General features: G+C 43.7%; 1 protein-coding gene across 1 annotated transcript in view; it reads left to right on the plus strand.

Moving 5' to 3' along the window:
- The window catches only part of LOC141134361 (uncharacterized), a 46,032-nt gene that overhangs the window by 3,417 nt on the left and 26,404 nt on the right, over window positions 1-16,211 (plus strand). The window contains exon 2 of the mRNA XM_073623929.1: window positions 2,634-4,227. Within this exon, the coding sequence (XP_073480030.1) occupies window positions 2,634-4,227 (1,594 nt within the window). The remainder of the gene's footprint in view (window positions 1-2,633; window positions 4,228-16,211) is intronic.

Genomic DNA, 16,211 nt, shown 5'->3' on the forward strand with positions numbered 1-16,211 from the left:
ACTTCTGTTCAGGCCTTTCGTTGTGCTAGTCTTCCCATGTTTGGAAAGGTGTCTCCGGTATAAGACTGCAGGGTAGTGGGTAGTGAAGTTTCCTCTCTCCAGCTTCCTTTCCTTCTCTTCACAGCTCCAGCCTGCAGGTAGAGCCCCCTTCCCTGGGGTCCAATCCCATGCCCCACAACTCCAGCCTCAACACTCCATCTTCCTCCTAACAACAACCCCTTGCTGGCCAGGCTCTTCAATATTTATGGGCCTCCCTGACCACCCTACCATGCCCCCTGCCTGGGGATTGGTCAAACTCCCATAAATATATTCAGATCCCTGCCTCTGTACCTGCGCCCACTAATTTCTGGAAGTTTCCATGAACCTCCAGAACCAGGGAGAGATGATGAGGCATGATCGGCAGAGCCCTCCAGCCTGACCTTAAGCTGAAGCCACAGCAACATAAGTTGGGTCAAAATAAATTTACCTACCCTAACTGTACACTAGAGGGTGCTACATAATTTCCCAACCTCGTGTTTGTAAGAGCATTGTCCAACATTCATGCACAGTTTGTTACAGAATTCATAAAGTGTTCTTCTACAACAGGTAAGTTAGCCTTTGCTTTTTCTGTAAGTTATCTATCAGGGAGGTAAGGAGTTTCATAGGATTACCCTTAATGACATACAGAGGCAGAAGGGGTAAGTTTCATCAGTGGTGTTGGTGCAGAATATACATCACATTCTTTTTGGATTTGGTGTTTATATGTAGGTTCCTGAATGAGATATTCATTTAGTTTCCAATGCCATGGACTTGGCACAGACCACAGCGCAAAAAACGGAAGTTCCAGAAGTGACGTGAATGCGTACCAAGTCCTGCCTTACGCGTTTCATCATTGGACGTCATCTGAGGTGCCTCAGACGACGTCCAATGACGAAACGGTTTTTGCGCTGAGGTCTGTTGAACGCACGCCGTCCAGACCCAGGAAACTGTTTGTATGCCTATACGAATTGGGGCAATTGGAGCTCCTTCTTTTTAAAAGATTTTACTTTTGGAAAATAAATTTTGTTTATACCGGATTTACGCTATGAGTGCCTGTTTGTACTGTTAATTTTATGTGGACACCCTATTACACAAGCAACGCCACGGAGCAGGAGGTCATATTGATCATTGGGACACCAGGACCAGAGGCATATCTGACTACACGCTCTTTACCCCTGCAGGGGTAGGGTTTTCTGGTGAGTGCATAAAATAAAGGGGGAGCACGGAAAAGTCACCTTATTTCTCTGCACAGAAATTGTGATAAAGTGTCATCACCTGGATTCTGCACAAGTCACGTTGGGATTTTTTGAATTATGGACATTTATTGCAGATAGTTCTTTATCACAGATTTGGACTTATATATTGGTTTAGTTTTTTTACATTGGTTTAGGTGTGTGTATTTTTTATGTCACTTGATTAAGGAATTTTTTCAGATATCATATACTGGATACAACAGACACAAGTTCATAATTTTTTCAGTTTTCTTTTACTTTTAGTTATGATATAAGGAGATTTGGGATATTCACACATATTTTATATAAAAAAATCATTTGTATATGACACCGCAGTTATACTTATACACAAATTTCAAATATTTGTTGTAAGCAGCGCTAAATTCCCTTCTTTTTATAATTAACGAATTGGACTTCACTTGTGAAGTTTTTTCAGGGAAACAAACCTAAGCGCGGAATTTTAGTTAAATATAAAAAGCAGAAAGGGTTTAAGCTGATGTGTGAAGGACTATAAACTTTCTAGATCAGGGGTCTCAAACTGGCGGCCCTCCGGCTGTTTTGCGAAACTACAAGTCCCATCATGTCTCTGCCTGTGGTAGTCATGCTTGTAACTGCCAGCCTTGCAATGCCTCATGGGATTGTAGTTTCGCAACAGCTAGACGGCCGCCAGTTTGAGACCCCTGATCCAGCAGCACAAGGTGAGAAGGGGATTCTGCGGGACTCTGCCAAGGGACAACACTAGAAGCCACACTACAAGAAAGGGAATAACTGGCAAGACCAAGCACCCATTTTACTGCAATCTCATGAAATATCTGGAATCCTGTTTGCTGCAGAAATCATGGACCAGTAATAACAGAAGCAAAGAGACATTTATTGTACCCCTGTTGCATACAGACCACTACATTTACTAGGAAATGATAGGCAGAGTGTACATGTGTATATGTATGCACATTTGTATCACTCTGAACGTCTTGTATTTTATTCCTGTAACTATAAGGGCTCATGCACATACTTGTGTAAAGTGCTGCATGCGTAAAGATGTAATGTGCTGAATGCAGACTATCTATGTTTGCAGACTTACATCTGTACTAATGTGCCACTTAATGCAGGTAGCAGCTCATACCTGCGTACAGCTGCCTAAACCCATTTATGTCTATGGATGGCAGTACGGAGCACCAGTTTTTTGGGCTTTATTGCAAGAATTAGACAAACAGCAGGAATTAAGAAGAGATACCCATCTTTCTGTATCATGTAAAGTTAGGAGGTATGCATAACTTTACTCCCTTGTCTGTGCTTTGATCTCAGTATCATATATTACTGATCTGGCCCAAACTTGCACTTCGTAGAAGAATGTGACCCACCCAACTGCATTCTTCCTCTGAGATTTTTACTATTACTTCTCTCTCCTGCTGTCAGCGATTGGGTCGGCTGCTCTGAGAGCTAAGCTGCAATGTTCCATCTGTTTGAACATTTATACAGAACCTGTAAGCTTGAAATGTGGACACAACCTCTGCTGCGTCTGTATTGATCGTGTGCTGGATACACAGGAGGAGTCTGAAGATTACTTCTGTCCTGAATGCAGAAAAGGTTTCAAGAGTCATCCTGCACTGCAGAGGAACATAACACTGCGTGACATAATGGAGAAGTTGCTATCTGCTCAGCCAGATCAGGAGGAGTCCGGGGTCTTCTGTACTTACTGTGTGGACTCTTCTGTACCTGCTGTTAGATCCTGTCTGCTCTGTGAGGTTTCCCTGTGTGATAAACACCTGAGAGTCCACAAAAAGTCCCCAGAACACATCTTAACTGATCCCATCTTGTCCATGGAGAGCAGGAAATGCTCCATCCATAAGAAGATCCTGGAGTATTACTGCACTGAGGATGATACTTGTATCTGTGTCTCCTGCTGTCTGATTGGAGAACACAAAGGACATGAGATGGAGTCAATGGATGAGGCGTCTGAGAAGAAAAGAAAGAAAATGCGAAATGTTCTGCAGACAAAGATAGAGGAGATGGAGGAAATAGTCCAGATCCTGCAGGAACACAGGAGGGAAGTAGAAGAAAAAGCAACTAGTGACACCGAGAGAGTCACTGCCCTGTTTAGAGATCTCAGGAGACGCCTGGAAGACCTGGAGAAGAGAGTCCTGAGGGAAATCTCCGGGAGGGCAGAGCGGATCTCCATCTCCATCCGGGATCTGGAAATAAAGAAGGAGGAGCTGTCCAGGAAGATACGTCACATTGAGGAGCTGTGTAACATGACGGATCCACTGACTGTCTTACAGGAATCAGACACAGGTGACTTGTGTGATACTGAGGATGGAGATAATGAGGACAGAGAGAGACATGAGAAGCTCCTCCATGATGGAGGGGGTCTGGATGTTGCTGGGATTATACACACAGGTTTATCTGATATAATAACAGAGGTAAATGTAATCTTCCATATACAGGAAGCTGCAGACATATTACTGGATGTAAACACGGCTCATAATTATCTCCATATATCAGATGACAGGAAAACTGTATCCTGGTCAGATATAGACCAGAGTCGTCCAGAAACACCAGAGAGATTTCAGGATTATCCTCAGGTGTTGAGCAGTCGGAGTTTCTTCTCGGGGAGACATTACTGGGAAGTGGATGTTGGGGAATCAGATAGATGGAGAGTCGGGATGTGTTACCCCAGTATAGACAGGAGTGGTGATTGGTCATTTATTGGAAATAATGGTAAGTCTTGGTGTTTGTACAGGGATGGTAATCAGTATGGAGTGAGATATCGCCACAAACCCATCCCCTACCTTGGCAATATCTGTAGTAACAGATTTAGGATATGTCTTGAATATGAGGCCGGGCGGATTTCCTTTTATGATCTGGGTGACCCGATCCACCCTCTCCACACCTTCACCACCATCTTCACTGAGCCCCTCCATGCCGGGTTATATGTTTATGGAGGTTGTATAAAGATTTGTGGGGGGGATCAGAAGGTGTGAGATATCTTCTGAGGCGCCATATATCTGCCCATACCTGTGTGTGTGTGCCGGAAACGTGATCCATAGAGTGTCCCCGGTCACTGACAGCTCTGGTCTGATATTAAAGATCAAGAGCCAGAAGGACTGGCTCCTGTCTTGTGATTACTGTGATAGCCTGTGATAGGTTATCACAGTAATCCCTTGTTTTTGAGCCCTCCCTATATGTCTTTCTCCTCTGTGAGAAGGAAAAGATACATTGTATCTTCAGAGAAAATAAATATATATATAAAATAGCTAGATCTGGTTGTAGGCCTAATTCACACTTGTCATGCGACTTTGGACATCAAAGTCACATGACAAGTCCTATCCTACGTTTTCCAATGATAACCCTTCCTATATATGCCACTTAAAAGTAGTTCATGCACTACTTTGGTCGACTTTCATGCAACTTGAGGGCCATAGACTTCAATGTTAACCCTCAAATGTTGCATGAAAGTCGTACCTGAATGTTTTACATTGACACAGTGAGTCTGACTTTGCAGAGTGACAACAAGTCACATCCAAATATGGTTGCAATTTTATGGGACTTTTAAGATACAACACAAAGATAATAATTCAGAAATTTTATTAAAATAATTCAAATTTTTTTTAACAAGAGATTAAAGGAAAGCATCATATCCTCATAAAAACATATACAAATATGATCCATATGATGCAGTCCTTATGTTTATAGCGGCATTTGTGTAGATCCCGACATGTTTTGCCCTGAAACTGGGCTTCCTCAGGGCATGCTATCTGCTTAGGGTCAAAGCCTTCCTGAAGTTCAAAAAGTGTCTCAAAAGTCTACAATCGCTAATGGTTCAAAGATTGGTAAGATGCCAAAACCAACATAGAACTGTAGGCAACCACATAGGTTGGACTTGATGGACTTGTGTCTTTTTTTGACCTCACCTACTATATGTAACCACAGGAAGCAGATCATGACTGAGAGAGTCTAGTCTGTGCTGTGGAATCCTTGCCCTTGTGTCCCTTTCTTACAAACTAGACTCTCTCATGCCCCGCACACACGATCGGAATTTCCTTCAGGAAAAACCTTGGATGGTTTTTCCGACGGAATTCCGCTCAAGCTTGCCTTGCATACACACGGTCACACAAAAGTTCTCTGAACTTTCGACCATCAAGAACGCGGTGACGTACAATACTACGACGAGCCGAGAAAATGAAGTTCAATGCTTCCGAACATGCGTCGAACTGTTTCCGAGCATGCGCAGGAATTTTGCGCGTCGGAATTGCTACAGATGATCGGAATTTCCGATAGGAACTTTTTCCGTCGGAAAAATAGAGAACCTGCTCTCAACCTTTTGCTGGCGGAAATTCTGCCAGCAAAAGTCAGATGGAGCATACACACAGTCGGAATTTCCAATCAAAAGCTCACATCGGACTTTTGCTGGCGGAATTTCCGATTGTGTGTACGGGGCATCAGACCTGATCTGCCTCCTGTGGTCGCCCGCAGCTCTTTGTTGCTTTTGGCATCTTACCAATCTTTGAACCATTAGTGATTGTAGATTTATGAGACACTTCTTGAACTCCATGAAAGGCTTTGACTCTAAGCGGATAGCATCCCCCAAGGAAGCCAAGTTTCAGGGTGAAACATGTCGGTATCTACACAAATGCCGCTATAAACATAAGGACTGCATCTTATAGGTCATATCTGTATATGTTTTTAAGAGGATATGATACTTTCTTTTAATCTCTTGTTCAATAAATATTGAATTCTTTTAATGCGATTTCTGGATTATTATCTTTGTGTTGCACCTAAAAAGTCCCACAAAAATGCAACCATATTTTAATAATCAAGGGATGAGGTGCTGTGATCATGGTGATTTATATACAATAAATTCCATTCCCAGTCACATCCAAGTCGCATCCATCCAAAGTTGCCTCAAAGTTGCACTCCAAAGTCCCACGACTTTGGAGTCCTACAAGTGTGAATGAAGCCTTTAGTCCAGGTTAGTGTCATAGTTGAGGTCAGGGTCAAAGGTTAAGGTCAGGGTCAGTATGTTTTAGGTTGGATTAAAAATAAAGTGTTTTTTTTTTTAAGTCGGGGTCAGAGGTATTGTGGGTGTGTTTAAAAGTAGGATAAAAAAGCAAACTGTGTACTAATGTTTCTGGACCCTACTACGGGTGCAAAGAACAAATGATGCAAACATGTACAGTATCCCCAAGAGCGTCAGGCGTGGGAGAATTTATTTGAGTTTTTTTATGGTGGTGGGTCATGGCAACAGCAAAATATATAGAGCTAAAAGAAAAGAATCAAAAAGAAAAAAATTATTTACTATTTTGTTTTCCTCTTAGGATTAAAAAAAACGAAAGATATCATTACCATTCACCATCACATGAAGGGTCAATTTATCCCAACAATTGCAATATAATTAATATGGATACAATAGTGATTCTATGTATAAAATGTTCCAGATGTTCCAAGCATTTGGAGCAAACATCATCGTATTTCCTTTAATATACACTATTACCAAAAGTATTGGGACACCTGTCTTTACACGCACATGAACTTTAATGGCATCCCAGTCTTAGTCCGTAGGGTTCAATATTGAGTTGGCCCACCCTTTGCAGCTATAACAGCTTCAACTCTTCTGGGAAGGCTGTCCGCAAGGTTTAGGAGTGTGTCTATGGGAATGTTTGACCATTCTTCCAGAAGGGCATTTGTGAGGTCAGGCACTGATGTTGGATGAGAAGGTTTGGCTCGCAGTCAGCGCTCTAATTCATCCCAAAGGTGTTCTATCGGGTTGAGGTCAGGACTCTGTGCAGGCCAGTCAAGTTCCTCCACCCCAAACTCGCTCCTCCATGTCTTTATGGACCCTGCTTTATGCACTGGTGCGCAGTCATGTTGGAACAGGAAGGGGCCATCCACAAACTGTTCCAACAAAGTTGGGAGCATGAAATTGTCCAAAGTGTCTTGGTATGCTGACACCTTAAGAGTTCCCTTCACTGGAATTAAGGGGCCAAACCCAACCCCTGAAAAACAACCCCCACATCATAATCCCCCCTCCACCAAATGATTTGGACCAGCGCACAAAGCAAGGTCCATAAAGACATGGATGAGCGAGTTTGGGGTGGAGGAACTTGACTTGACAACCCAATAGAACACCTTTGGGATGAATTAGAGTGGAGACTGTAGGTCAGGCCTTTTTGTCCAACATCAGTGCCTGACCTCACAAATGCGCTTCTGGAAGAATGGTCAAACATTCCCATAGGCACTCCTAAACCTTGTGGACAGCCTTCCCAGAAGAGTTGAAGCTGTTATAGCTGCAAAGGGTGGGCCAACTCAATATTGAACCCTATGGACTAAGACTGGGATGTTATTAAAGTTCATGTGCATGTAAAGGCAGGCGTCCCAATACTTTTAGTATAGTGTATGTAGCTTTTATATCATCAACGCCACCTAGTGGCCATAATGCATTTTCTTCTTCCAAACAGACGCAGTCGAGGGTTGATAATGAATGCTGCAGTGTTTCTCCAGTCCTCAAAGCGCCCCAACAGGTCTTGTTTTCAGGATGTCCCTCAGATGAAGCGGCTGTTGGAATTACTAAGGCAGTGAAACTGATCAAATCACCTGTGCAAAATAATGGTGAGCCTGAAAACATGACCTGTCGGGGTGCCTTGATGACTGGAGTTGAGAAACACTGGAATACTAATATAAACCCTTTCTGTGAGGGTGGGCATCAGCTTTATTGGACAGCAATTGAGGGTTTGAACTGTAGATACAATGTTGCACAAAATAGGAGACATAAGGGTCTTAGGTATAAAACATTTGTTGGTCCAATATCAAAAAATGTGTTCAAACTGTCTGAAAGTCCTCTGTATTTTTTCAGATCGATTAATTCCTATCAGTTCCATTTAGTGGCCATCATTGGGGTTTTTCAAAAAGCTATACCACATCTTGGCCACTAGATGGAGCTGAGAGCATAGGAATTAATCTATTAGAAAAAATATGGGGAAATTCCAGCCAGCTTGCGCAGTTGTTTCTGACAAATCAGCCAATGAATGTTTTATAAATATTCTCCATAGCATGACAAGCCAAGTGCTGCATATTCTCTGACTATTGTTACATTTTGGACTTTATTTTAACTTTTATATACTGGCTGAAAACAATTCTAAAGGAAAATAGCGCAAACTTTAATCTTTTAATAGGATATGGGAGTGGGAGGGGCTTAAGTTGGTGTCCTGCAGGTTTCTTTACTAAAAATAAAAGTAAGATTTCTCCCTCTGATCACTGGGATTGGGTGGAATATTGATACAATTGCAATGTGTTGATGGTCTCGTTCCTTATTATACATTTACATTGAATTTGTTCTATTGATTATTTTGTGGTGTGAAGAAATACAAATTAATAATAAATCTACAAATACAAATAGATAGAAAGAGATGAACATTGATGTAAAAATCTCAGAGGAAACATATGAAGAAATGATCCCGAGGTTTACTAGTGAAAGCAAAAATGGGATTTATCACTAATATAATGATATTGAAGCAAAAAGGAAGTTCTGGACAGCCGCACTCCGAAATATAGCCTTTATTGTAAAAAAACAAAACAAAAATACAAGCCACAGCAGAAAATGGGACAATCGAACTGACGCGTTTCACACTTAACAGTGCTTAATCATAGCTGAGAGTGTGAAACGCGTCAGTTCGTTTGTCCCATTTTCTACTGTGGCTTGTATTTTTGGAGTTTTTTAAAATAAAGGATAAAAGTGCGGCTGCCCAGAACTTCCTTTTTGCTTCATGTGCTATATGCCTAGCCTGCACCTGGTATTCCCGAGGAAGAGTCTTGTATCCATATATCCACCTGGAGCGGTGATTCTCTCCCCTCTCCCTTCTGTTTCTGGATTGTGTAATATAATGATATTACTATAATAATGTATGATTACTAGAACTGGAATGTGTCCCCAATATAATGTTTCCCCATAGAATGGATCCCCAATAGAATTCTATGGGATCACTTTTATAATGGATCCTAATATAATGTGTCCCCATAGAATGGATCACCGATAGAATTCTATGGGATCACTTTTATAATGGATCCTAAAATAATGTATCATTGTGATGGTGTATCTTATAATCACTAGATGCGGTGATGGGAGGAGAATTAGGAAAGGAGATGTTAATGTGAATAAAGTTTTTTTCTCTATTGTACATGTGAAGTGTTTGTGCTGCTACAATGTGTTTTAATGGAAACATGTATTATTTATAGCATCTCCTGTGGCAATTCTGATCTTTGGGACACTCGCTGCCGCACTCAGACAGGAATGTAACAGGATTACAATCTGGTAGACCTTTGAGTGATTGGTTCTTGTGAATGACTCACAATGACAAAGTTTCAGTGGTAAGTGGAAGCCCAGAGCTGGAAATGCAGCCATCTTTTCAGACCTCCTAAAAGGGGTGTTTGTAGGCAGGTAGAATGTTATGCTGCCCCGGTCGGGAGGGTTAGCGTTAAAAGTTTTCCCCTGGTTCTTTCTTGGCAGGCTTTTCTGGGTCCAACCCACTGGTTCTATGTATTATAACTCAGGCCATGGGGGGGCCTGAGTTAAAGAGAAAAAAAGTGGTTTGCTGCTGTAGGTTGCTCTTTGCTCTGTTGGAGGAACTGCTGCCAGGGTCCATCCTGCTAGCCTTCTGAAATATGCCGATTCCGGGGTGCCAGCCAGCGAACAACTGGATCCTTCTACAGCATAGGGGGATTGCTCGGACCTGCCGTCCACCCTGAAGATGCCAATTCTGTATACTACCATTATTGACTCTCTACTGTGCAGGTATGCTGGGGCAGCCACAAGCCTGAGTTAGGGACTAGTTTAGGAAAAGGCTGTTGCCTTTGTGTTACCGTCATGCCACATTATTTAAGGATAGCTTCTGAAACTTTGCCTTTGCCTGGCCTGAAGTTACTAAAGGGGTGTAATGCAAGTAACGGGCACATATAGTCTACAGTCAGGTTAAACTCATTGGGGTATGAAGACATCAGTACAAGAGTTTAAACAGTGTGAAGATACAGTGGTTACCAGGGGTAACAAAGGTTTCTCTAGCAGCCTGTCGTAAGTGTGTACATGTGGCAGGTGGGATAGCCTCTTATAGGGAGGGAGTTGTTGTCGGCACTCTCTCCGTGAGCAGTCCGCTCCCCATTGCAACCGGAGCAGATCAGCACCACAGAGGTTCTCAGCCTGTGCACTGTTACAGAAGAGAAGAGTTTAAAGGAGAAGTACAGCCAAAGTTCAGTTTGTTTTACACTCTTGTGACCCGTTTTCAGCAGACAGTGGGCTGAAGTCCAGATTGGGTCCAGACAATGAAGTCGGGATTCACCCACATGCCTGGACAGGCACTCAGTTCAGCCACTCAACAAGCCACTGAGAGCCTGAGCCGGCCGCTTCCGCCCCTCCACAGCCCAGCACTTGACTGACAGTCACTAGCTCTATGCTCGGGGAGCTCTGAGATCCGAGCGATCTGCGGTGTTTGATCGCTCGGTTCTCAGTGTTAGAGGCGCCGGGGGACAGACGCAGCATCGGATCAATACTGCATCCACCTAGGTAAGTATGATTCCTAAATAAAAAAGAAAAATACTTCCCTTTTAAAGGGGAAGTATAGCCAAAGCTCATTTGACTGTACTTCTCCTGGGGATCACAGTTCATTCTGCACTCTTGTGACTCGTTTTCAGCTGACAGCGGGCTGTGTCGGCTGATCCCACTGAGACGGTTTAGGCTGGGGAAAGATGGCAACCATATGGACAGGATTCACCCGGAAGCCTGGACCAGTACCTGGCTCAGCTTCTCAGGGAACCCACTGCTCCAGCCCCCTTCAAAATAGCCCAGCGCTCCAGTGAGCGGGGGGGGGGGGGGGGGGGCAGAGCAGAAAACAGTGACTGACAGTCACCAGCTCAATGCTCAGGGAGCTCTGAGAAATTAGCAATCAGTGGTCTTTGATCATTCAGTTCTCAGTCTTAGACTGGCGGGGGACAGATGCAGCATCAAAAAAAAACATATGGTCTGGTATGGATTTTAAGGGGAACCCCATGCCAAGATGTAAAAATCCCATACCAGACCCTTATCCGAGCATGCAGCCTGGCAGGCCAGGAAAGGGGGGGAGGGGCTAGCTCCCCCCTCCCAAACCATACCAGGCCACATGCCTTCAACATTAGCGGGCCCCAAAACATGCTTCTCCTTTAAGCGAGTGCACGCATGGAGTCAGCGCTAGGTGCACGGCGGGACCCCATTCTCTTACTGGGATTGAGATAGCGGCGATATACTGGACAGGTGGAGAGGGCATTGGCTCTGTGTGTCCCCTCATAAATGCAGTGACTGTGGTAATGTATGTTGACATCAGGAGAGTTTGTTAAAATTCAGTCATCTGTTCAAGCAAAGGTACCCCATGGTAGCGTAGCCCAGAAGAACCAACCCCAGGGCAAGACTCTTATGTGACACTTACTTGGCACCCAACCAGTGGCATCACTAGGGTTGGTGTCACCTGTTACGGAAAAACATGATGTGACCCCCACATAGTTTAAAGTACTGTGTGGAGTGACCCTCACCCCCATATACCCCCTCCCAGCGCAATTCCTCTTTCTCCTTCCCCCAACCCCCTGCTCAGCACAAATCTTACCCCCCAATATTCCCCTTCTCAGCAAAAATCCTCACCCCCTCCATATGCCCCCCTTCCAGTACAAATACCCCTTCTCAGCACTACTTCCCCTCCATTTCCCCCCTTTCAGCACAAATCCCCCCTCTCAGCACAAATCATCACCCTCATATACCCCCCTTCAGCACAAATCCCCCTTCTCAGCACAAAATGCCCCCCATATCCCTCCTCCCAGTATAAATCCCCCAAAACCCCTCCTTCTTATACAAATTCTCTTACCCTCCCCCTCTCAGTACAAGTAATCCCCTCTTCTCCCCCCTCCCTGCACAGATCTCCCCACTCATAGCATAAATCCCCCAAAACCCCTCCTTCTTACACAAATGATCTTAACCACCCCCAAATCTTCCCTGTGATCACAAATCCACACCCCCATATACCTCTTCCTTCCAGTAAAAAACCCCTCTTTTTACACAAATTCTCTTATTCCCCCGTCCAAGCCTACAGAATTTTACGCCTCCCTGCCAAATCCCCCATACAAGCACAATCCCCCCCCACCCCAATACAAAGGCACTCGCCTCCAGATTTTCCCAGCAAACAAAAAAAATCTTAATCCCTCCCAGCATAAATCCCCCTTCATCTTCTTGCAGAAATACTCAGATTCCTGCACAGACTTACCAGTTACCGGGACCTCAGCGCCGGGAGATCTCCTTCCCAGGCTCCTCCTCCTGTTTCATCAGAAGACACATCAGAGCAGAGGAGGAACCTGCGGGAAACTTCCCTTGGCGCTCTGACACTATTATAAACATGCAGCCGGCTGGGACAGGTACCGGCTGCTAAAGTGTCGGCAATCACTGCGCTTTATTTTTTCAATAGCTGAATGCAGACAATTGCAACCGTGAGTCATTTTAAATGGGATTTGACTCATTTTGTTTCCTTAAGAAATGTCATTTTGCTGCGGCATGTGCTATACATGCTACAGATGCACCACTTTACAGGCAGACTAAAGGGACCCCACATGCACTATATTTAAAGGAATTTTTCTTTTTTATTGCACTTTGAGCATCATTAAAATCACTGCTCCTGAAAAAACTTTTTGCATTGATGTCCCCCAGGACAGTACCCGGACCCCCATACCCCTTTTTATGGCCAATTACTTGCGTATAAGCCTTCAAAATGGGCACTTTTGATTTTTCCTATTTGGCTCCCATAGACTTCAATGGAGTTCGCCGTTTGGGTTAGAACTTTTCCCCCTGTTCGGGAGTTCTGCTGCAAAGCGAACAGGGGGGTGTTCGGCCCATCTTTAGCCAGATACAGAGGCATCAATAGCATTGGCAGAATATAATAATGATATCCACCAAAATCAGGCAGAGAGGGTGAGGTCCTGTGCCAATATTTTGGGGTACAGTGAAAGCTGTTTTGCAAGGCGGAACTGCTACTTTTTTTCTGGTAATGATATTTATAAGTCTATATGCTATATATTCCTTCTTCCTTAACTACCAGATATAGGGCAACACAAATCTGTATAGACTAATACAAGTGTGGATATAGACTGACCTTCAGCCTTGTGTACTACTTCATATAGAAAAGATAAGATACATGTGATAGCTTGTACATCGCCACTTCTTATGTTCTGATACAGAGACAGCAAAGTTCAAGCTTTATAAAAGCAGAAAATGGGAAATCCCCCATCACACTTTATTTCTATAATTGAAATAATATCCCACAGTATGAAAAATGGTGGAGTAGGGTGGAATACCATGATTCCGGAGGTTACCCCTTCACTGGGTAATTGCCAAAGCAGTCAGGAAAAGTCCAGTAGAGGGCAAAACCAGAATAAAACTCTGCGCTAATATAATAAAACAATGTTGCAGCAATCGTACACAAGACAATATCTACTTGGCAACTACTTTACTGCTACAGGGCGGCTGCTCTGCGCAGAATCATGTACAGTATCTCTCAAAAGTGAGTACACCCCTCACATTTTTGTAAATATGTTATTCTATCTTTTCATGTGACAACACTGAAGAAATGACACTTTGCTACAATGTAAAGTACTAAGTGTACAGCTTGTATAACAGTGTAAATTTGCTGTCCCCTCAAAATAACTCAACACACAGCCATTAATGTCTAAACCGCTGGCAACAAAAGTGTGTACACCCCTAAGTGAAAATGTCCAAATTGGGCCCAATTAGCCATTTTCCCTCCCCGGTGTCATGTGACTCGTTAGTGTTACAAGGTCTCAGGTGTGAATGGGGAGCAGGTGTGTTAAATTTTGTGTCATCGCTCTCACTCTCTCATACTGGTCACTGGAAGTTCAACATGGCACCTCATGGCAAAGAACTCTCTGAGGATCTGAAAAAAAAGAATTGTTGCTCTACATAAAGATGGCCTAGGCTATAAGAAGATTGCCAAGACCCTGAAACTGAGCTGCAGCACGGTGGCCAAGACCATACAGCGGTTTAACAGGACAGGTTCCACTCAGAACAGGCCTCGCCATGGTCAACCAAAGAAGTTGAGTGCACATGCTTAGCTTCATATCCAGAGGTTGTCTTTGGGAAATAGATGTATAAGTGCTGCCAGCATTGCTGCAGAGGTTTAAGGGGTGGGGGGTCAGCCTGTCAGTGCTCAGACCATACGCTGCACACTGCATCAAATTGGTCTGCATGGCTGTCGTCCCAGAAGGAAGCCTCTTCTAAAGATGATGCACAAGAAAGCCCGCAAACAGTCTGGTGAAGACAAGCAGACTAAGGACATGGATTACTGGAACCATGTCCTGTGGTCTGATGAGAAGTAGATAAACTTATTTGGTTTAGATGGTGTCAAGCGTGTGTGGTGGCAACCAGGTGAGGAGTACAAAGACAAGTGTGTCTTGTCTACAGTCAAGCATGGTGGTGGGAGTGTCATGGTCTGGGGCTGCATAAGTGCTGCCGGCACTGGGGAGATACAGTTCATTGAGGGAACTATGAATGCAACATGTACTGTGAAATACTGAAGCAGAGCATGACCCCCTCTCTTCAGAGACTGGGCCGCAGGGCAGTATTCCAACTTGATAACGACCCCAAACACACCTCCAAGACGACCACTGCCTTGCTAAAGAAGCTGAGGGTAAAGGTGATGGACTGGCCAAGCATGTCTCCAGATCTAAACCCTATTGATCATCTGTGGGGCATCCTCAAATGGAAGGTGGATGAGCGCAAGGTCTCTAACATCCACCAGCCCAGTGATGTCATCATGGAGGAGGGGAAGAGGACTCCAGTGGAAACCTGTGAAGCTCTGGTGAACTCCATGCCCAAGAAGGTTAAGGCAGTGCTGGAAAATAATGGTGGCCACACAAAATATTGACACTTTGGGCCCAATTTGGACATTTTCACTTAGGGGTGTACTCACTGTTGTTGCCAGTGGTTTAGACATTAATGGCTGTGTGTTATTTTTATTTTGAGTTATTTTGAGGGGACAGCAAATTTACAGTTATACAAGCTGTACACTCACAACTTTACATTGTAGCAAAGTGTCATTTCTTCAGTGTTGTAACATGAAAAGATAGAATAAAATATTTACAAACATGTGAGGGGTGTACTCACTTTTGCGAGATACTGTATATGCTTTTGATTCTGCTCTTCCGGGTAGGGGGCGCGAGTGTGCGGCACCGGCGCGCCACTTGTGCTGTGATAAGTCACAGCAGAAGCCAATGAGCGGGTGCTTGCCAGATCACCAGGGGAAAATAAACAAATACAGGCCTGTGAAAAGAAAACTAATTCAGCCACCACATCTAAGGACTGAAAAGCTGCAATATATTATATTTGTGTTCTTGGGTTTAGATACACTTTAAATAAAATGCATCACTTTCAGTGTGGGAATTCTTATTGACTGATGAATGGGTTGGGATGAGAGATAGGGTGACCTTCAGCCTCTATTTACCATCTACCATATAAGAGATAAATGTGCAGATTATCATATCAGGATCCTAACACAGAGAAACGAAACTCGAAACTGTACGGAAAGATACAAAAAAAAAAAAGAAAAAAGAAATGCGAATTCCCCAATCTCACTTTCCTCTTATATTTGAATTATTACACACGAGACCAAGCAGGAAAATCCCGAATAATATAAAATGCATTTGTTTCTGAAGTAACCACCCAAATACTTTCAGGTTTGGAAGACTCAGAAACTCCTCCAAAAATGTCATTGGATAGATCATCCACAGGGAATCCGGGGGGACAATGCACACACCTTGGTATGAAAGATAATTGTCCACCTTAATTTTCAGAATTGCAAAATTCATTCAGATCATTCCTGTGCCAGAGGAACGAGATCCAGGGATGAGGCCTCCTATGGTTTTGAGGCAAACCCTGAACGTTCACAGTTC

This window comes from Aquarana catesbeiana, linkage group LG03, assembly GCF_042186555.1.
Source record: "Aquarana catesbeiana isolate 2022-GZ linkage group LG03, ASM4218655v1, whole genome shotgun sequence".
In the NCBI taxonomy this organism is placed as follows: Eukaryota; Metazoa; Chordata; class Amphibia; order Anura; family Ranidae; genus Aquarana; species Aquarana catesbeiana.